The following is a 23098-nucleotide window of genomic DNA, read 5'->3' as shown; positions in this document are numbered from 1 at the left end:
GGAAGTTATGCAGTAACATATATTTCCCATTGACTTGTATGGGACTTTAAACATAAACCCCACCCCTGGCAAATGGGGGTGAGTAAGGGTTAAATCACCTATCCTATGTTTGTTGTTGACATATAAGTAACATGTGTACCAAGTATTATCGAAATATCTCAAGCCGTTTGGAAGTTATGCAGTAACATATATTTCCCATTGACTTGTATGGGACTTTAAACATAAACCCCACCCCTGGCAAATGGGGGTGAGTAAGGGTTAAATCACCTATCCTATGTTTGTTGTTGACATATAAGTAACATGTGTGCCAAGTTTCATGTTAATATCTTTAGCTGTTTGGAAGTTTTTGTGGAACATACATACATACACATACATACACACATATATACATACACACACACACACACACACACATACACACACACACATTGAGTTTAATCTATATAGATGAAGGTTCCTACAATGTAATATTATTTAACTGCGACCTCTCCAAAACAGGACCCTGGCTCTCAGTGAGTAGTGTGTGCTGTAGACGCACCCGCTCCATTCATTTCTATGGGAGTGATGAAAAGACTATGGGGGACATTTATCAAAGCATTTAGTAGGCTAAAATTGTCGCAAAAAAGTCACACTTGCGACTACTCTCTTTTTCTGCGGCTTTTTGATTGTGCAGTGTCCTAAGCCAAAAATAAAAATCTTGTTTACCAAAGCAAAAAGTTATTTTTGACTTACAGTGGTCAGAGATTTATCAAGTGCGAAAGTCGCAAAAAAATTTCATTACATGAAAAAAACCTACTAAATTTACTCCAGCTCAGACATGGAACAGAAAAAGCCACTACCAAAGCAAAAAAAGAAAAATTGCTTACATGAAAGAAATTTATCAACAGGCTGAAAGCAGTTGATAAATAAGTAACACATAAGCAAAAAAATTGTAAGAAAAAAATAGCTAAAAAAAGGAATACATAAGCAAACATTGATAAATGTCCCCCTATGAGAGTAATGTACAGCACTCGGACATCTCCAGAGCTCCCACAGAAATGTATAGAGTATGTGCTGCTTACTAAATGCTGGGGGGTCCCGTTCGGGAGAAAGTAGGGAGTCCCAGCGGTTTGACTCCCAATGATCAGCTACTTAAAAGAACTGTATTTTCCTTTTTGTAGAACTTGAGTTGTAAAGTAATTTTCCTCCTTGGAACTCCTTAGGGCCTGTTCACACTAAGAATTTCCACCCTGACAAATTCTAGATTCTCAGAGCAGCAGGTGCTCCCAGCTTTAGGACTGCGCAGATCTCAACCATCACTATTGAGGGCAATGGTATTCTGCCAAAAGAATGAACATGTTAATTCTTTTTGGTGAAAATTCTGCAGCTAAAATTCTCTGTGCAATTTCCCCAAAAAAATTCCACTGCAGAATCATATTGACAGCAATGGGAAACTGCTGCAAAAAGGATTCCGCCTGGAATTTCCAAGTGGAAATTCTCAGTGTGAACAGGCTCCTACTCTGAAATGTCCATGTGCAATACTAATAAGTCATACAGGCAGAGGCTGTTATAATGGAGCAAACCCCTATAAATTAGATGCCCCTTGTAATGGCATACTAAGGCTAAGTTTCCACTTGTTTTTTTCTCTGGCAGTTTTTGGATATCTGCCACTGCAGTTTTTGAGCCAAAGTCAGAAGTGGATCCATAAGGGAGGAGAAGTGTAAGTCCTTCCTTTATATGTCCTATTCCTTTTGAATACATTTCTGGCTTTGGCTCAAAAACTGCAGTGGCAGTATTCCAAAAACTGCCAGAAAAAAAACCAAGTGGAAACTTAGCCTTACTCAGCATATTACGAAGCTAAAAAAAATCTTAAGTAATATGCTTTCCTTTTATGTTGCGATTTGTTATATTTTCCACTGCTGGTTCAGTGTGGCATACTGAAAAATGTATATTATGATTTTATGATATAGTTCTTAAGGTTGGTCCAAATGTGGATAAACTCCTCTAGCCAGTAATGTCTCCATTAATGTATCTTGTAGACAACTAAGTGAGAACTACAACACTATTCAGAAGCAACAACAGTCTGGGCTGTTTTCCAAGTTCTATTGTAGGAAACATTATAGGGAGTAGGGGGTTTGGACTATTTCTTCTCATTCCGAATTGACACACCTCAGCTGCACTCTACAGGTTATACTGTTGTAAAGCTCTATGACCATTTATGGATGGAATTTTTATTACCGTATATGCTATTACATATTTTGAGCTCAATTAACCCCTTAAGGACTCAGCCCATTTGGACCTTAAGGACTAAGACAATTTTATTTTTACGTTTTCGTTTTTTTCCTCCTCCCCTTCAAAAAATCATAACTCTTTTTATATTTTCATCCACAGACTAGTATGAGGGCTTGTTTTTTGCGTGACCAGTTGTCCGTTGTAGTGCCATCACTCACTTTACCATAAAATGTATGGCGCAACCAAAAAAATACTATTTGTGTGGGGAAATCAAAAAGAAAACCGCAATTTTGCAAATTTTGGAAGGTTTTGTTTTCACGCCGTACAATTTATGGTAAAAATGACGTGTTTTTTATTCTCTGGATCAATACGATTAAAATGATACCCATGATTATACACTTTTCTATTACTGTTGCGCTTAAAAAAAGTTGCAAACTTTTTAATCAAATTAGTACGCTTAAAATCCCCCTATTTTGAAGACCTATAACTTTTTCATTTCTCCGTATAAGCGGTGGTATGAGGGCTCATTTTTTGTGCTGTGATCTGTACTTTTTATTAATACAATATTTGCTTATACAAATGTTTTATTACATTTGTATTAATTTTTTCTGCAATAAAATGTTATAAAAAAAAGAAGATATTTTGGACTTTTTACATTTTTTTTTTACGTTCACGCCGTTCACCGTGCAGGATCATTGACATTTTATTTTAATAGTTCGGATATTTACGCACGTGGCGATACCAAATATGTATATAAAATTATTTTTTTTTTTTTTTTTTTTTTTTTACACTTTTTGGGGGTAAAATAGGGAAAATGGGACAATTTATGTTTTTATTGGGGGAGGGGGTTTTTCCCATTTTTTTTACTTTATTTTTTTACTTTTATTTTTACACTCTTATAATCCCCATAGGGGACTATTTATAGCAACCATTCGATTGCTAATCCTATTCAGTGCTATGTATAGGACACAGCACTGATCAGGGTTATCGGTCATCTTCTGCTCTGGTCTGCGGGAAGGCAGATCAGAGCAGAAGACTCCCGGAAGACAGCGGAGGCAGGTGAGGGGACCTCCGGCTGCTGTGTAGGATGATCGGATCGCCGCGGCAGCGCTGCGGGCAATCCGATCATCCTGTTAAGTGACCGCGATGCTGCAGATGCCGTGATCTGTATTGATCATGGCATCTGAGGGGTTAATGGCGGACATCCGCAGGATCGCGGGTGTCCGCCATTACCGGCGGGTCCCTGGCTGCGATCCACAGCCGGGACCTACCTCGCATGATGCTGGCATCGCCCCGATGCCCGCGGTTATGCTCAGGACGTAAATGTACGCCCTGGCACGTTAAGTACCACATCACCAGGACGTACATTTACGTCCTGCGTCGTTAAGGGGTTAATCATGAAAAGTTTTGCTACTCAGTTTGATTTTGTTACTTAACCTAATGAGATTTCTTTTTGACCTCATATCTAGAAAACTTAATTTATTGTCAAAAATCACATAAAGTACCTCAATTGGCAAGTTCTCGTCTACTTTTGCATTCCGTATAAGAAATGAATCTCTTATACGCATGCAACATGATTACATGACAGCAGGCATTTAGCTAGAGCGATGGTCATGCTGATAAGCAATCATTTGGACCCAGCTGATATAAATGGGGGAAGCACTGTCAGGCTATTAAATCACCCAAAATTAAGACAATTGTCACTTTTTTTGAGGATTATTATCTTCTTACTAAAATGAACAGTCTACCATTTATTATTGATTCCTTCAATGTTTTATTCAATTTACAGTTAAAAGGGGAACTCCAGTACAGGGTATTTTATCCAATATCCACAAGATAAAAAATCCCTTCAATGCCCTGCCCATAAAAATGGGGTCAACATGCCCCATCCATGTATCTTTATGGGAGAGCTAGAGATACACAAATGCTGTATCTTCAGCTCTCCCATAGAGATGAAGACCACGGCTGCTCTAAACACTAGGAAAACCGGAATTCTGAATTAAATGATCAGAACACCGGGGCGCCAGGCAGGAGATCGGGAGGTCCCAGCGTTGGTCAAGACACCATCTCCCCCGTTGCTTAAGGCTGTCTTCAGCCTTCAAGTGTAAATACTAGCCAGGAAGATTTAAAGGCGTTGTGGCAGACCTGAGATTATATCAGAATTCAGTTTTGTAATTTCACTCGGAAATTTCAATACAGCAGAGTCCCATTGTTAGCAATGGGATTCCGCTACACAGTGTCCACTGCAGAGTTCTCGAGACAGACTTTCAGCCTGAAAAAATTCTGCCATATCTATGGAGACTGCAATGTCTGTGCTGTGCAAGCGCCGACGGATTCACACTACGCTGATCACACTCGGAAGCTCCTCGGAACCCATCCTAAGAGATCAAAGAAGTTGCAGAAGGCCCCCTTATCTCATATAATCATGTAGTCACTTAAGTTCACGACAAACCTTCTTGGTAGTAAATGCCATGCTTCACTTGTTTGGGTTTTATTAACCCTTTAAACTCTTCCCGCTATAGGATGTATGCATACGTCCCAGCACTCGACACGTTCGCGCACTTGGACGTATGTACATGTCCTAGCGATCTCCTGCACTGCCACGGGCAAAGCGGGAGATCAGCGGCAGGACCTGGCTGTGATTGACAGCCGGGGACCTGCCGCAGCTGCCGGGGCTGCGATCGTGCCGGTCCCGGCAGCTTTAACGCATAGATGCCGTGATCAATCCTGATCACGGCATCTATGGTGTTGACAGGGGGAGTGTGCTCGCCCCGGTTCACCAGCGCAGCGATACGATCGCGGTCGCCGTTAGTTGCTATGGCAGAAGGAGGCCAGATCATGGCCTCCTGTCTGCCTGCTGCGGAAGCCTGTGAGATCCAGCCAGAGGCTGGATCACACAGGCTGTAGTGTGTGCAGCTCATCAGGTCATAAGGTCATACTGTGCTGCAGTACAAATGTAATGTAGCATAGTATAACCTGTAAAACAGGGGTTTCAAACTCTCGGCCCGCGGGCCATTTGCGGCTCGTGGAACGAAAGTTTGTGGCCCACACCAGGTATGTGTAATTTGTATTGCCCAACGCCCGGGACATGCAGTTCCGGGCGCCTAGCAGGTAACTTCAGGCATTTAGCCCTGCTTCGGGCAAGCAGTGCTAAATGCCGGAAGGCTTCACTTACCCCGCTCTCCTCCTCCCGGTTTCCGGTTGGCCCGAGCCTGATGATGGACGTCGCGCATGTGACGTCCCTCCGCAGACCCGCACTCGTCAGGCCGCTGCCGGAGAGGAGAAGCGCAGCGCAGGACAGGTAAGTGTGTCTATGTAGGTATGTACGTGTGTCTGTGTGAGAGTCGGGGGGGGGGTCGACAATGCTACCTAATGTGAGGAACCTACTTCTACCTAATGTAGGGAACCTGCTACTACCTAATGTGGGGAACCTGCTTCTACCTAATGTGGGGAACCTGCTACTAGTGCTGGGCGATATGACCAAAAATGAGTATCACAGTATTTTTCTAAAGTATCACTGTATCACGGTACTTCACAGTATTTTTTTTTTTTTACATTGAGACTTGCATTGAGGTGGCGTAGCGGAACTAAATGGGCTTTTGGAACTAAATGATCTGAACACTGGGGCAGTGGAGTACCCTTTTAAATAGATGTAACAATGTAACAACCCTACAGCCTCCAGCTGTTGCAAAACTACAACTCCCAGCATGTTCTACTATATAGTAGTGTATAGTATAGGTCAGTGTTTCCCAACTAGGGGTACCTCCAGCTGTTGCAAAACTACTACTCCCAGCATGCCAGAAGAGTTGTAGGGAGTTGTAGTTTTGCAACAGCTGGAGGGCCTCAACAGCTGGAGGGCCTCAACAGCTGGAGGCCTACTGTAGGTATAGTATATTATACAGACCCCTGTCCATCCCAGAACCCTGACTCACCTTCCCAGTTGCTGCAGGGACCGTCTGGGGAGGGTGGTCCGGGCCATCCATCCTTTCTGTAGTGTCTGGCGGCATTCCGGGTGGAGGGTGAACCGGTCCGGGCTGTCCTTCTTCTCCGGGGGTCCTCTTCTCCACTCCGGGCAGGCTCCGGCCTAGTAACACTGCATAGACGCCGCTGCACAGTGACGTCCGTGCACAGCGACGCACCTGAGGTCACGGCGTAGCGGCGTCTATGCAGCGTACTAGGCCGGAGCCTGCCCGGAGTGGAGAAGAGGATCCCCGGAGAAGAAGGAGAGCCCGGACCGGTTCACTCTCCACCCGGAATGCCGCCGGACACTACAGGAAGGATGGATAGCCCGGACCACCCCCATTACGGGTAAGTTTAATTTTTTTTATTGACTCGGAGGGTGGGGGAGGGGCTCGACCGGTATAGCGATATGGGCAAAAATCCATACCGTGGGAGAAAAAAAAACGGCATCCGGTTCATACCGGTATACCGCCCAGCACTACCTGCTACTACATAATGTTGGGAAACTGCTACTACCTATTGTGGGGAACCTGCTGCCTACCTAATGTGGGGAACCTGCTACTACCTATTGTGGGGAACCTGCTGCCTACCTAACGTGGGCAACCTGCTGCCTACCCAACGTGGGCAACCTGCTGCCTACCCTATATGTAAGGGACGCATTCGGCCCAGCCTCACCTAGCTGCTACCTCCAGTGGCCCCCAGATAATTTGAGTTTGAGACCCCTGCTGTAAAAAGTGAAAAGTAAAATAATAAAAAAGGTTCTATAAATGTACGAAATGTAAAATAAAAAAATAAATAAATAAATATGGCCCTTTTCCAATAAAACCCTGTATTGTCATCAAAAAGATCAAAACACAAATCATATACATAATAGTTATTGCCACGTCCGTAAGGATGTGTACTAGAAAACTATAATATAAATTATCCAGCACGGTGAACACCGTATTTAAAAAAAATAAATAAAACACAACAACAAGAGACAAAACAAATATTTGACAATTTTGGTACAAATAGCGGAATAAAAAAGATCAAAAGGTAGCAGGTATCCCAAAATTGATACCAATAAAAAGTACAGCTCATCCCGCAAAAAATAAGCCCTCATTAAATGGTGTCAGACGAAAAATATAAAAGTTACGGATGTTGGGAAATGAATGCTAGGAAAATAATTTTGCTCAGAAAAGGAAAAAACATAGAAAGCTATATAAAATGGGTATCGCCATAATCATAGTGACCCAAAGAAAGAATAGAACATCCCTTTTGCCGCACAGTGTACACCATAAATCAAAAAAACTTTAAAAAAAAATAAAAAAAATAAAAAACACGCCACAAATTTTCACAAAGAATGTTGCATGTGACAACAAATATGCACCACTTATGTAAAGTGCAATATGTCACGAAAAAAACTATCTAAGAATCGCTCCACTCAGAAAAAGCGTTCTAAAGTTATTAACATTTAAAAGACCCAGTCAAATAAAAAAAAAATTTTTTTAAAAGAGCCTGGTCATTAAAAGGACAACTTTAGTGTTACACTTTTATATATGCCCGTGCCTCAAAAATAAACAAAATAAACTCATACATACCTTCCTACGAGCCCCCGTTGGTCCGGCACAGGCCTCACGGTCCGGCAGTGCTAACGTTATTCCACTTCCTGGGGACGGGGACGCCACAGAGCCGTTGGCGTATCACCGGCCGTAGCGATGTCCCACCCCGGTCGGTGATAGGCTGAGCCCACTGTCATGTAAAGAGCTCTGGCCGGCTTCTTACATGACAGTGGGCTCAGCCTATCACCGACCGGGGCGGGACATTGCTACGGCCGGTGTTACGCCAACGGCTCTGCGGCGTCCCCGTCCCCAGGAAGTGGAATGCCGTCAGCACTGCCGGACCTTGAGGCCTGTGCCGGACCAACGGGGACTTGTAGGAAGGTATATATAAGTTTATTTTGTTTATTTTTGAGGCCCGGGCATGGGGCATATATAAAAGTGTACCACTACAGTTGTCCTTTAACCCCTTAAGGACCACGTTTTTTTTCAGTTTTTGCACTTTCGTTTTTTCCTCCTCACCTTTTAAAAATCATAACCCTTTCAATTGTGCACCTACAAATCCATATTATGACTTATTTTTTGCGCCACCAATTCTACTTTGCAGTGACATTAGTCATTTTACCCAAAAATATACGGTGAAACGGGGGGAAAAAAATCATTGTGTGACGAAATTGAAGAAAAAAACGCCATTTCGTAAGTTTTGGGGGCTTCTGTTTCTATGCAGTACATTTTTCGGTAAAAATGACACCTGATCTTAATTCTGTAGGTCCATATGATTAAAATGATACCCTACTTACCGTATTTATCGGGGTATACCACGCACCGGCCTATAACACACACCCTCATTTTACCAAGGATATTTGGGTAAAAAAAGTTTTTAACCCAAATATCCTTGGTAAAATGAGGGTGCGTGTGTGCGTGTACGTATACCCCAATACACTGTTTCTGACCCAGCAGAAGCCCCAGGAAAGGCAGTGGGAGAGAGGCCGTCGCTGCCCGCTTCTCTCCCTCTGCCTTTCCTGGGGTCTAGAGCCCTGCTGCTGCCGCTTCTCTCCCGCTGGCTACCGATAGCCAGGGGGAGAGAAGGGGCAGCGGCACCCATTGCCCGCTCCGCTGCCCCGTTGCCTCCCCCATCCCCGGTTGTATAATTACCTGTTGCCGGGGTCCCCTGCGTCGTTGCTATGCACTGCACGGCGCGTCATTGCATCTCGCAGTGCATAGCAACGACGCAGGGGACGCACACCGGAGGCCTGAAGCAGCGCGGACCCGACCCCGGCAACAGGTAATTATACAACCGGGGATGGGGGAGGCAACGGGGCAGCGGCGCCGGCAATGGGTGCCGCCGCCCCTTCCCTCCCCCTGTCTGTCGGCACCTCTGCCCCATTGCCGGTGCCGCTTCTCTACCCCAGGCTATCGGCGCCGGCAATGGGGCAGCGGCACCGATAGCTAGGGGGAGAGAACAGGCAGCGGCACCGATAGCCAGGGGGAGAGAAGGGCCGGCAGCAGGGCTCTAGACCCCAGGACAGGCCGGGGCAGAGATGCCGGCAGCGACGGCAGGTCTCTGCACCTGCAAAGCCGCTGCAGTTCATTGATTTAAAGCGCCCGCTTTAAATCATTGAACTGCAGCGGCTTATCGGCGTATAACACGAAGGTAGACTTTAGGCTAAAAATTTTAGCCTAAAAAGTGTGTGTTACACGCCAATAAATACGGTATATAGGTTTGATTTTGTCGTACTTCTGTAAAAAATCATAATACATGCAGAAAAATTTATACGTTTAAAATTGTCATCTTCTAACCCCTATAACTTTTTTATTTTTCTGCGTATGGAGCAGTATGAGGGCTCATTTTTTGCGCCGTGATCTGACGTTTTTAGCGGTATAATTTTTGTATTGATCGGACTTTTTGATCGCTTTTTATTCATTTTTTCATTATATAAAAAGCGACCAAAAATATGTTATTTTGGACTTTGGAATTTTTTTGCGCGTACGCCATTGACCGTGCAGTTTAATTAATTATATATTTTTATAGTTCGGACATTTACGCATGTGGCGATACCACATATGTTTATATTTATTTTTATTTACATGGTGTTTTTTTTAAATGGGAAAAGGGGGGTGATTTGAACTTGTATTAAGGAAAGGGTTAAATCACATTAATTTATTTATTTTTTTTACACTTTTTTTTTGCAGTGTTATAGCTCCCATAGGGACCTATAACACTGCAAACACTGATTGCCAGCACTGTTCACTGCAAAGCAGTGCGATAGCGATCAGCATAGTGATCAGCATAGTGATCAGCATAGTGATCAGCATAGTGATCAGCGTTATCGGCGGTCGATAGCTCAAGCCTGCATCTCAGGCTTGGAGCAATCAATCGCCGAGGGGACACGCCGGAGGCAGGTAAGAGGACCTCCGCTCGTGTCCCAGCTGATCGGGACACCGCATTTTCACTGCGGTGGTCCCGATCAGCCCCACTGAGCAGCCGGGCAACTTTCACTTTAGATGTGGCGTTCAACTTTGAACACTGTGTCTAAAGGGTTAATAGCACTGCCGCGCGCTATTAGCCCCCGGTCCCGGCTTCAGATACATCCCGGGACCGACCCGATATGACGCGGGGTCACCGCGTGACCCGCGTTATATTGCTGGAGCCGGCCAAGGACGTAAATATACGTTCTTGTTCGTTAAGGGGTTAAGGTAAAAAATGGGTCATTTTCGTTTTTTCCTTCTCAACTTCATAACGCTTTTAATTTTCCTTATACAGACCCAAAATCCTTGTTTTTTTGTGCCACCAATTGCATTTTACAATAGCATCAATCATTTCACCCCCAAAGTACGGAGGGAAAAAAATGTGTTTGTGGGGCAAAATTTAGAAAAAAAACACACAATTTTGTAACTTTGTGGGGCTTCCGTTTCAAGGTCTTAGACTTTTCAGTATCTTTATTCTGTAGGTCCATTCCCATTTTATTTTTATTTATTTTTTTAACACTTTTAGACTATTTTTTTTGCCCCCATAGGGGAATATTACATGCAATACTCAGATTGCACACACCGAACAATGCTGTTTTTATCAAGCAGCATTGATCAATGTTATCGGCGCTCCCTTACTACAGTCTGCCATGGCTAGCTGCAGCATAGGACCCCCAATCGGACAGCAGGGAAGCAGGTAAGAAACTTCCCTCCGTCCTCACAGTTGATCGGGAACGCAGCAATAGATGAAAAAAAAGTCAGAACTCCGCAAAGGAAACTTTCTATTACCGAACACCAAGATCGGCTGTTGTCTCTAGAAAAAAAAAAACGCACATGGAAGTAACACATAGGGTAGACATGTATAAAAGCTCATCTGTACATACCGATTCATAATATAGAAATTGATTATGGGAATTAGGTAGTTTAGGGGCACTCAAAGAAAACAGTAGGTCTAGTATTCAAAGGCTGGGCAGAGCTTATACCACTCGTGTCTGATCAATATTCTGGGCAAGGTATGTGCACCATATTAATTTGCCTTTCCTTAGTTAGTCAGTCTATCCTAATATGCTGCCCTAACTAGTTAGGATAAACTATCTGATTGAAGTGGGTCCAACCCCAAGACCTCCCCAATAAACCGAATGAAGCGGCTGCCCAAATGTCCAGACATTTCTACTTTTGTAGAATATGCCCCCTATAATACATTAATAGGATTTTCTGAAACGGCAAAAGTCTTTTCACATTTATTCTGAGCTGAGCACTTAAAAGGTGAACTGGAAATCATTAGGTAACATTGATTTTGCACTCAAAGTAAGAACACTTTTCATAAATGAAAAACGGTTGAATGATATTGGTAATGGTTGTAGTATGAGGAGATGGAAAAATAAATGGCACTTACCTTGTCACTTTTCAAGGGTGTACTATGTGCAGCTGCAGCTGGGAAATGTTCTAATGCGCTTTGATGATCTTCATCGGGCTGCTGCCCAGGTTGTGTTCCACCTGTCCCTTTCTGGTCTTTCTCCTGGTCTTGTTTGGATTCAGAATCAGGACCCGTTTCTAAAGTCATGTTGTTTTATTTTCTGAGAAAAGAGAAGATATTCAGCTAAACATAATGCAATAAGAATAACAACTAATATTTGATTAAAAAAAAATTTGAAAACACAATGGTACAAATTCAGCGCGCTCCCCCTCCCCCCAAAAAACCTATAAAAAAAAAAGTGAATACATAAAACAAGACTAGACAGAAAGGGCTTTTAGAACTTAACATAAATATTTAATAAAAAGAGCACTTCTGCTTCAAGCATTTATTATTTAATAAAAAACTAATAGCTGCAATACTTAAGGGTCATTACATTTTTCTGACCAAAATAGGCATATCAAGGAAATAAGTAGTATGAATAAATGTCCCTTAATCAGGAGGCCTGGATGCAATTGGACAAATTTACCAAAGTCTATGCACCTCAATTTTGGAGTAAAATGTGTATACATTTTGTGAATTTTGGTGTCTCGTTTCAAACATGTTTGTGTATTTAGGACACTTTTTTGCAGTTTTGGCATGGCTTAAATTGTGACAAGGTGCGCCAAACTAGTGCCAAGATTTTGGCATAGAAAATGAAGCCATTCAATAGTCTAATTATCAATAAGCTGGATAAGTATAATGTCAAATTTATCAAACCACTAAAAAATGTAGTGCCTCCTTAGACTGTGTAGTTTACATTGTCTAAGAAATAAAGGGGATTAGCAAAACTTCCCCGAAATTCAGGGCATTGGGAGAGTGTATTTAACCCCTTAACGACAATGGACATAAATGTATGTCATTGTGACGTGGTACTTAGCACACCATAACATACATTTACGCGCCGCCATGCTCCGGTGCTCGCGTTATGCCCAGCAGGTCCTGGCTGCTATCAGCAGCCAGGGACCCACAGATAATGGCGGACATCCGCGATCGCGTGGATGTCCGCCATTAACCCCTCAGATGCCGTGAACAATACAGATCACAGCATCTGCAGCATTGCGGTACTTTGAATGGATGATCGGATCGCCCGCAGCGCTTCAGCGGGGATCCGATCATCCAGCATTGCGGCCAGAGGTCCCCTCACCTGGCTCCGGCCGTCTCCCGGGGTCTTCTGCTCTGGTCTGAGATCGAGCAGACCAGAGCAGAAGATGACCGATAGCACTGAACAGTATTCGAAATCAACTGATTGCAATGAATAGTCCCCTATGGGGATATAAAAAGTGTAAAATAAATAAAAATGTAGAAATAATGTGAAAAATCCCCTCCCCCAATAAAAAAGTAAAATAAATTAATACACATATTTGGTATCGCCACGTGCGTAAAAGTCTGAACTATTTAAATATATTGTTAATCATCCCGTACAGTGAACGGCATATACGTAAAAAAAAAAATATATTTAAAAAGTCCAAAATTGCTGCTTTTTTGTCACATTTTATTCCAAAAAAAAAAAATCTATAAAAAGTAAAACCTAAGCAAAAGTTGTACTGATAAAAACTACATATCATGGCGCAAAAAAGGAGCTCTCATACCGCCCTATATACGGAAAAATTAGAAAGTTATAGGTGGTCAAAATAGGGCAATTTCAAACACTAATTTTGTTTAAATGGTTTGATATATTTTTTTTTTTAAGCGGGACAATTATAGAAAAGCATATAACATGGCTATAATTTTAATCGTATTGACCCACAGAATAAAGAAAACATGTCATTTTTACCGGAAAGCGTACAGCGTGAAAACAAAACCTTCCAAAACTTTATAAATTGCGATTTTCTTTTCAATTTTCCCACATAAATAATATTTGTTTGATTGCGCCGTACATTTTATGGTAAAATAAGTGATGTAATTACAAAGTACAATTGGTGACGCAAAAAAACAAGCTCTCATATGGGTCTGTGGATGGAAATATATAAGAGTTATGATTTTTAGAAGGCGAGGAGGAAAAAACGAAAATGCAAAAATAACCCTGCGTCATATCACGCGGGTAACCCCGCGTCATATCACGGCGGGCCCGGCGTCATAGTTAAGCCGGGACCCGCCTCTAATAGCGTGCAGCGCCGATCACGGCGCCGCGCGCTATTAACCCTTTAGCCGCGCGCTCAGAGCTGAGCCGCGCGGCTAAAAGCGAAACCGAAAGTTGCCGGCTAGCTCAGTCGGGCTGTTCGGGATAGCCGCGGCTAATCGCGGCATCCCAAACAGCTGACAGGACAGCGGGAGGGCCCCTACCTGCCTCCTCGCTGTCCAATCGCCGAATGACTGCTCAGTGCCTGAGATCCAGGCATGAGCAGTCATGCGGCAGAATTGTTGATCACTGGTTTCTTATGAGAAACCAGTGATCAATGATGAAGATCAGTGTGTGCAGTGTTATAGGTCCCTATGGGAGCTATAACACTGCAAAAAAAAGTGAAAAAAAAAGTGAATAAAGATCATTTAACTCCTCCCCTATTAAAAGTTTGAATCACCCCCCTTTTCCAATAACAAAAAAAACTGTAAATAAAAATAAACATATATCGTATCACCGCATGCGGAAATGTCCGAATTATAAAAATATATCGTTAATTAAACCGCTCGGTCAATGGCGTGCGCGCAAAAAAATTCCAAAGTCCAAAATAGTGCATTTTTGGTCACTTTTTATATCATTTAAAAATGATCAATAAGTCCTATCAATGCAAAAATGGTACCGCTGAAAACTTCAGATCACGGTGCAAAAAATGAGCCCTCATACCGCCCCATACACGGAAAAATTAAAAAGTTATAGGGGTCAGAAGATGACAATTTTAAACGTATAAATTTTCCTGCATGTAGTTATGATTTTTTCCAGAAGTACGACAAAATCAAACCTATATAAGTAGGGTATCATTTTAATCGTATGGACCTACAGAATAAAGATAAGGTGTCATTTTTACCGAAAAATGTACTATGTAGAAACGGAAGGCCCCAAAAGTTACAAAACAGCGTTTTTTTTTTCAATTTTGTCGCACAATGATTTTTTTTCCGTTTCACCGTAGATTTTTGGGCAAAATGACTGACGTCATTACAAAGTAGAAATGGTGGCGCAAAAAATAAGCCATCATATGGATTTTTAGGTGCAAAATTGAAAGAGTTATGATTTTTTAAAGGCAAGGAGCAAAAAACGAAAATGCAAAAACGGAAAAACCCACGGTCCTTAAGGGGTTAATATAATTGATCAAAAATCTGTCAGACACCTGTGGGGCGTAAATGCTTACTGCACCCCTTATTACATTACGTGAGGGGTGTAGTTTCCAAAAATGGGGTCGTGTGTGTGTGTGGCCCCCCCCGCCCCCCAAACACACACACACGTGACCCCATTTTGGAAACTACACCCCTCACGTAATGTAATAAGGGGTGCTCTTCTGGCACTATGGGGGCTTTGTAAACATACGGGGCCTTCAATTCCGGACAAATTTTCTCTTTAAAAGCCCAATGGAGCTTATTCTCTTCTGAGCATTGTAGTGCACCCGCAGAGCACTTTACATCCACATATGGGGTATGTTCTTACTCAGAAGAAATGGGGTTACAAATTTTGGGGGGCTTTTTTTCCTATTTTCCCTTGTGAAAATGAAAAATTTAGGGTAACACCAGCATTTTTGTGAATTTTTTTTTTCCATTTTCCCATCCAACTTTAACAAAAATTTGTCAAACACCTATGAGGTTACAGTGAGTTTCTCCCTAGGAGTTTGCGCTGCGGCTAAAAATTTGCCGCAGCTTAAACTTGAAACTCACTGTAAACTCGCCAGGGTGAATGTACCCTGTACATTCACATGGGGGGAGGGGGTTGGCGCAAACCTCCAGCTGTTTCAAAACTACAACTCCCAGCATGTACTGACAGACCGTGCATGCTGGGATTTGTACTTCTGCAACAGCTGGAGGCACACTGTTAGGAAAACCTTCAGTTAGCTTCTGCATTTTCCAACCAGTGTGCCTCCAGCTGTTGCAAAACTACAACTCCCAGCATGTACTGATCGCCGAAGGGCATGCTGGGAGATGTAGTTATGCAACAGCTGAAGGTACGCAACTACAACTCCCAGCATGCCGAGATAGCTGTTTGGGCATGCTGGGATTTGCACAGTGATCTCCAAACTGTAGCCCTCCAGCTGTTGCAAAACTACAAATCCCAGCATGCCTAAACAGATGTCTGGGCATGCTGGAAGTTGTAGCTTTGCAACATCTGGAGGGCTACAGTTTAGAGACCACTGTATAGTGGTCTCAAACTGTAGCCCTCCAGGTGTTGCTAGGCAACTCACTGGCTTCCGTAGGATACAGGGAGCCGCATCGCCGTCCCCTGCTGCTGCCGATCGTCGCCTCCGCCACCACTGATGGGAAAGTGGACTTCTCAGTTTCCCCGTTCTGCCCAGCTTACAGTGGGTGGGCAGAATGGGGAAACCGAAAGTTAACTAAGACCGCTCATCTAGAAATTAACATAATTAACCCCTTAAGGACGCAGGACGTAAATGTACGTCCTGGTGCGGTGGTACTTAACGCACCAGGACGTACATTTACGCCCTGTGCATAACCGCGGGCATCGGAGCGATGCCCGTGTCATGCACAGCTGATCCCGGCTGCTGATCGCAGCCAGGGACCCGCTGGCAATGGCCGACGCCCGCGATATCGCGGGCGTCCGCCATTACCCCTCAGGTGCCGGGATCAATACAGATCCCAGCATCTGCGGCAGTACGCGATTTCAATGAATGATCGGATCGCCCGCAGCGCTGCTGCGGGGATCCGATCATTCAGAACGCCGCACGGAGGTCCCCTCACCTTCCTCCTTCCGGCGTCTCCTGCTCTGGTCTGAGATCGAGCAGACCAGAGCAGAAGATGACCGATAGAACAGATCAGTATAAGCAATCATGGTATTGCTATGAATAGTCCCCTATGGGGACTATTCAAGTGTAAAAAAAAATGTTAAAAAATGTAAAAGTTAAAGTTTTAAAAAAGTGAAAAATCCCCTCCCCCAAAAAAGTAAAACGTCAGTTTTTTCCTATTTTACCCCCAAAAAGCGTAAAAAATAAATTTAATGGACATATTTGGTATCGCCGCGTATGTTAATGTCCGAACTATTAAAATAAAATGTTAATGATCCCGTACAGTGAACTGCGTGAACGTTAAAAAAAATAAAAATAAAAAGTCCAAAATTGCTACTTTTTTAATACATTTTATTTTTTTTAAAATTATAAAAAATGTATTAAAAGTTTTTTATATGCAAATGTGGTATCAAAAAAAAGTACAGATCATGGTGCAAAAAATGAGCCCTCATACCGCCGCTTATACGGAAAAATAAAAAAGTTAGAGGTCATCAAAATAAAGGGATTATAAACGTACTAATTTGGTTAAAAAGTTTCTGATTTTTTTTAAGCGCAACAATAATAGAAAAGTATGTAATAATGGGTATCATTTTAATCGGATTGACCCTCAGAATAAAGAACACACCTCATTTTTACCGTGAAAACGAAACCTTCCAAAATTAGCAAAATTGCATTTTTCTTTTTAATTTCCCCACAAAAATACATTTTATGATATAATGAGTTATATCATTACAAAGGACAACTGGTCGCGCAAAAAACAAGCCCTCATACTAGTCTGTGGATGAAACTATAAAATAGTTATGATTTTTAGAAGGCGAGGAGGAAAAAATGAAAACATAAAAATGTAATTGTCTGAGTCCTTAAGGCCAAAATGGGCTGAGTCCTTAAGGGATTAATTAATTACCACCAGGCCCTAAGGCCCCATAAAGGGACCCTGCATACTCCCGCACGCTGTGTAATAAAATAGACCGCATGATGCAAAACACTTTCCTCACCATCCCTAGGGCAGCACAGAAGGGATATAACATAGAACAACAAGGGGGGGGGGGGGGGGATATCAATAATTGTGAACTGCCGACAACACCCAGGTGCTGAAGGCTGGCCTCTTGGTCTGTAGATTCAAACGGTAGTGTCTGGCAAAGGTAGATGAGGAGGACCAAGAGGCAGCGTTACATATCTCCTTCAAAGATACTTGTTCTATCTCCACCCAGGATGTAGATCACGTAGCATGGGCTTTTAGAGGATGAGGTGGCTCTTTCCCTTCTTTCAAGTAGGCTTCAACGATGGTGGTACGAATCCAATGTGCCAATGTATCTTTAGATGCTTTAAATCCTTTCTTGGTGCCTGAGGTCAAGATGAATAGATTTTCCTCCCTCCGGAAGTCTTGAACACGTGCAAGATAACAGGATAGAGCACACTTGATATCAAATGTGTGAAACTTTAGTTCTTCTGAGCTGGGATCAGGGAAGAAAACCGGCAAGTTAGATTCTCTGTTAATATTGGCAGCAAATGGCACCTTGGGAATGAATGAAGGCATAGTTCTAAGCTGCACGTCATCGGGCAAAATTTTTAGATATGGCTCCTTTAAAGACAAAGTTTGAATCTTTACTAGTCTTTTTGCAGAGGTAACTGCGACCAGAAAAAGCACTTTCATTGAAAGCCATTTAAAATCAATTTCATCCAGTGGCTCAAAAGGCAGATTAGTTAAAAGCATTTAACACTAGCGACCGGTCCCAGGACGTTACTGGTGGGCGGACTGCTGGATCCAGTCTTCTTAAAGCTTTAAAAAAATAAAAATAAAATCTTATAAATCAGCGGTTGATTGTTCAACATTGTCGATTGTTTAGCATTTATCGCAGTTTAATGTGTTAGCTTTTAGGCCTTTGTCATGTCCCGCTTGTAAGAAGAGGATAGAGAGGTTTGTAGATTTGATTGTGGAAAAAATGTCAAGCTTGGCTTTCCCAATCTGGAATATATAAGGTTTATAGAAGACTTTCAACTTCATCCAACAACCTGAGTTGTTTCAATCTTTTCTTTCAGGAACCAGGCCATCAAATGTAGGCGATCCAGCTGAGGATGAAGGAACCCCTTCTGAAGGAGAAGATCTGGTACTGCTGGAAATTTCCAAAAGTTGCCTTCCGACAGACATAATAGCACTGGAAACCAGGGCCTCCTGGGCCAAAAAGTAGTAACTAGGATCACAGATGGCGAGTCTGCCAGAATCTTGCTGAGTAGCATAGGGAGAGGCAGGTAGAGGTACACAAATCTCATGTTCCAGGGTAATGCAAATGCATCTAGAACATCCGGATGGTCTTGTTTCCTGAGAGAGTCGAATCTCAACTTGCGATTCTCCCGGGTGGCCATTAAATCCAATTCTGGTACTCCCCATCTGTCTGTCAATTTCCTGAAGTATTTCTGATTCAGAGACCATTCTCCTGCTTGGAGAATCTGATGGCTGAGGAGATCTGCTTGCTGATTGACATCCCCTCTTATTTGCACTGCTCGTAGATCCGCTACCACTGGCTCTGCACCACTTCATAGTTTCTGCACATACATCTTGAAGTGTCTGACGCTTGTTGACATAGAAAGCCGCGGTGGCGTGGTCTGTAATAAGACAGAATTCCTTAAAGGGTACCTCTCATCAAATAAACTTTTGATATATTTTAGATTAATGAATGTTGAATAACTTTACATTAGCATTTTAATAAAAAATATGCATCTTTCTATTGTATTTTTCCAGATCAGTCCCGTCAGCAAGCATTTCTGACTCATGCTGGAGTCCTAAACACTCAGAGCTGCCAGCCTGCTTTGTTCACAGCTAAGATTATGGGCACAAGCAACAGGACAAAAAGGTAAGGCACAAAACTGGAAGTGAAGAATTTGAATCCCAGAAGCGACGGCCACTCTGAGATACTTCCTTTCTTCTTTTTTGATGGGAATGTGCAAGTAAGCATCTTTCAGGTTGAGTGATGCCATGAGAGAACCCGTTGATCCTTATCTTGGTTTCAAAAAAAAAAAAAACTGTTTCTGGGTAAATGATGAAAATCCAGAGCGTATCCTGAATGGATAATGCTTAGTACCCAGACATCGGAGGTGATCTTCTCCCACTCACTTGCAAACCTCAATAGGCTTGCACCCACCGGATCCGAACTTCTGGCATCAGAATTCTGGTTTAGGAACAGGGGGAACCTGGAGCCTTCTTTTTCACCCCTTTATCCTGCAATCTTGACTGGAACTTTCTGTCTGGCCTTTCTTGGAAAGGACAGTTACGAAAAATTCCTTTTCCTCCCTGGACACGCATTCCCTTGAATGGTTTCCAAAAGGAATGAGGCAAATTTTTATATTCCTGTCAAGCTGTTTACTGATTCATCTTCAGAGTTTCCGAAGATGAATCACCCGACCATGGTCTTAACCAGACCACTCTGCACACTGAATTGGCAACTGCCATGGATTTTGTTGCCATCTTCAGAGCGCCCAGCAAGAAGTCACACAGGAAATCGGCTGCAGATTTAAGAGAAGACAGATGATCCTTGAGACGATGTCTAGAGCCTCCCTCTTGAAGGTCCTAAGATAACTGACTTAACCATAGTCTCATGGCTCTAGAACTGGAACAGAGGAGAGTGCGGCTTTATTCAAAGAAGACATATTTCCATGTATTCTTTTCAGCAAAATGTCCGCCTCCTTATCCATATAATACTTCAGTACCACAGAGTCATCTGCTGGTAAGAAGGATTTTTTGGCAACTCTGGCAACAGCCGGATCCACTTTACTAGGTTGTTCCCAATTTTTTTTAAACTGCCGTATCGAGTTTATACATAGCCTTGAATCTGGAACACATGTCAAGCCATTTGTCCGTTTTCTTTTTCCCATTCCTTATCCATTATGCTCTGTAAATCATGATGGCCTGGAAGAAATCTAGACTTTTTCTTAGGAAAATAAAAAAGACTTTCTTTCTCATATCACATTCATGTTTCCCAGACTCCATGCTCTTTTTTACTTTCTTAATAAGCTTATCCACAGCTTCTGTTTTAAACAGATAATAGTCCTCGGATACATGATCCGAATCAGATGAAGAGCTGGAGGATGACCTCTCTCTTTTATAGTGTTTCTTCTTCCTTTTATGAGACGGATTAGAAGAGCTATCAGAGGAAGAAGACAACATCTTTTTAAACACATTTGTATTTTTTTCTTAGATGAAACAAGTAAAGAGTCAGATGAGGATGAAGAGCAGGATCTCTCTCTTATAGCGATGTTTTCTTAGGCCAGACGGACCAGGTTCCGACACAAGCTCAAGCCTCCAAGAGAAAAAAAAAAAATCTTACCCCATCCTCAAAACCACCTCTATCAGGTGGAGAACAGGAGTCACACAGATGTTGCAAGCAATTGATACATCTTTTCGTTTTATTAACTGTTGGCGATTCAGGCTTCACATTTTTGGAACAGTAGTCACAATCGTCAAAGAGGAACCCATCCGGTAAGGGTTCATTGCAGAATACACAACATTTATATTTTGACTTGCATTTCTTCTTCCTGACAGATTCTAAAGACATCTGCAAAATACAGGATGAAGAAATCAGCCCACAGCAAGATAGACAGCAGAAAAAAGTCGTGTATTTTTTACCTTATCAGACCGAAAAGCCCGGCTGCCCAGCAAGAGGCTGACTGCACCGAGCTCTCGATTTAATAAGGAATCCCACCGGCAACCCGCAGAGAAGGACTAGGGTGACGTCATCAGCAGTGCGCGCTCTGGCCCCGATAACCGCGCAAACAGCTGGTGTCGCATAGAGGAATCATGTGCCGGAGGACCGGAACCTTACAGTAAGGGCAGGGACCAGAAGCAAAGAAGCGCAACAGACTGCCGGACAAAGTCATGGAGTAAACAGGCACCTACTGCAGACTCCAGAGATGCTGCGGAGGAAGCCAGGATACTTCACCAGCATCCAGAAGTACCAGGACCCCGCACTGGTAAGAACAGCTGCCACACCTTACTGATAAAACTAAGATAACCACTAGCATATAAGTAGACAAGAGGGAACAAGGACCCCGCACTGGTGATAATCCCCACGTACCTTAAAAGATGAGCCAGGACCCGCACTGGCTGTAGCCCTGCCATCTGCCCGAAGGATAAGGGCGCACCAGGACCCCGCACCAGCACCAAATGGATGGCAGGGAGCACCAGGACCCCACACTGGCAATATACTTACCACATAAGATGCAGCCAGGACCCCGCAAGGCTGATACACCAAATTTAACAAGATGGGCAGAACGATAGTGAAGTCCCATAGCAGCAAGGAGGACCGGAAAAAAAAACACAGCGGAAGTATGCAGGGTCATTTTATGGGGCCTTAGGGCCTCGTGGTAATTAATTATGTTAATTTCTAGATGGGTGGTCCTAGTGAGTGGTCTGGAGACCAAATTACCCTTCTGTGCTGACGTAGGGATGATGAGGAAATATGCTCTAATGAATTCATAAAAAAAACACAACAGTGAATTGGTGTGGGTTTTCCAATCCCACAAAGAAATATTCAAAAGGTTTTTCAAACATTAGGTGGTGTAGTGAATAGGTCCATTAAGAAATATAACTAATCTTTTAAAATAACATACTCTTCTACAACTATGTCAAAAACCATAAAAAAAAAAAAAGTTAAAGGGGTAATCCGCCCTTAGACATCTTCTCTCCTATGTAAAGGATAGGGTATAAGATGTTTGATCGAGGAGGTCCGGCCGCTGAGACCTTTGCAATCTTCTGGCTGGCATCCTAGTGTTCTTGACATTATGTTCAGAACACCGACTTCGAGCGGCCGTGGCGTTATGCCAGGCCCCCCTATTCATATCTATGTAAGAGGGTGTGGCGAGCAACCACAGCAGTCATATCCCCTCACAGACATTAATGGAGTGGGTCGCGGTATGATGTCACGACCACGGCCGTCGCCCATAGCTGGCGTTATGAACATAATGTTCAGAACGCCGGGGTGCCGGCCCGGAGATCAGGGGGCCGGCACCTCAGCGTTCTGAACAAGGCAGGATAGTCCTTTGGAAAGGGGATAAGATACCTAGGGCAGAGTACCCTGTTAAGGCTCTTGGAAAGAAAGGATGAATAAAGAAAAAACGACTATACAAGAAGTGGGTTACACTTTTTTTGTTGTGGAAATAAAAAAAACACAATAATCATACCAAAAAGGTATAATCACAGAAAAAGAATATCTAAAACTGATTGTAACCATGAAAGTATTCCCAAATGGACTTTCAATCAGGCAATCAGTGTAGATACAAAAAAAATCTCTTTGAAGATTTTAACTCTTCTGCAAAGAGCTTGTGCTGCTCAATGCCGCCAGAAGCCTTTTTTGTAGCAATGTGTTCTGAAAATTCATTTCAGATTTTAATATAACTAGCATAACTGCAAAAGCATATTTAGTTTAGCACTGGAGGATGCCTTCACTTCCCCCAATAGGACTTTAGAATCCTCTTCTTGATATGTAAAATCTCCCACATAATCAAAGAAAGATTTCTGCCACCAAAAGGAAGAGTAATTGCCTCTCTCCCCCTCCCCCCAATTGCCTGAACTGTATACTGAATGTAAGTAT

General features: G+C 42.9%; 1 protein-coding gene across 15 annotated transcripts in view; it reads right to left on the bottom strand.

The window, feature by feature from the left end:
• The window catches only part of EPB41L3 (erythrocyte membrane protein band 4.1 like 3), a 267751-nt gene that overhangs the window by 167960 nt on the left and 76693 nt on the right, over window positions 1–23098 (bottom strand). For all 15 annotated transcript variants that reach the window (XM_056521616.1, XM_056521618.1, XM_056521619.1 and 12 more), the window contains exon 2: window positions 11575–11755. In XM_056521616.1, coding sequence (XP_056377591.1) covers window positions 11575–11742 — 168 coding nt within the window. In that variant the 5' untranslated portion in view covers window positions 11743–11755. The remainder of the gene's footprint in view (window positions 1–11574; window positions 11756–23098) is intronic.

Source organism: Hyla sarda, chromosome 5, assembly GCF_029499605.1.
Source record: "Hyla sarda isolate aHylSar1 chromosome 5, aHylSar1.hap1, whole genome shotgun sequence".
Lineage (NCBI taxonomy): Eukaryota > Metazoa > Chordata > Amphibia > Anura > Hylidae > Hyla > Hyla sarda.
This window is presented reverse-complemented; position numbering and strand designations above follow the sequence as displayed.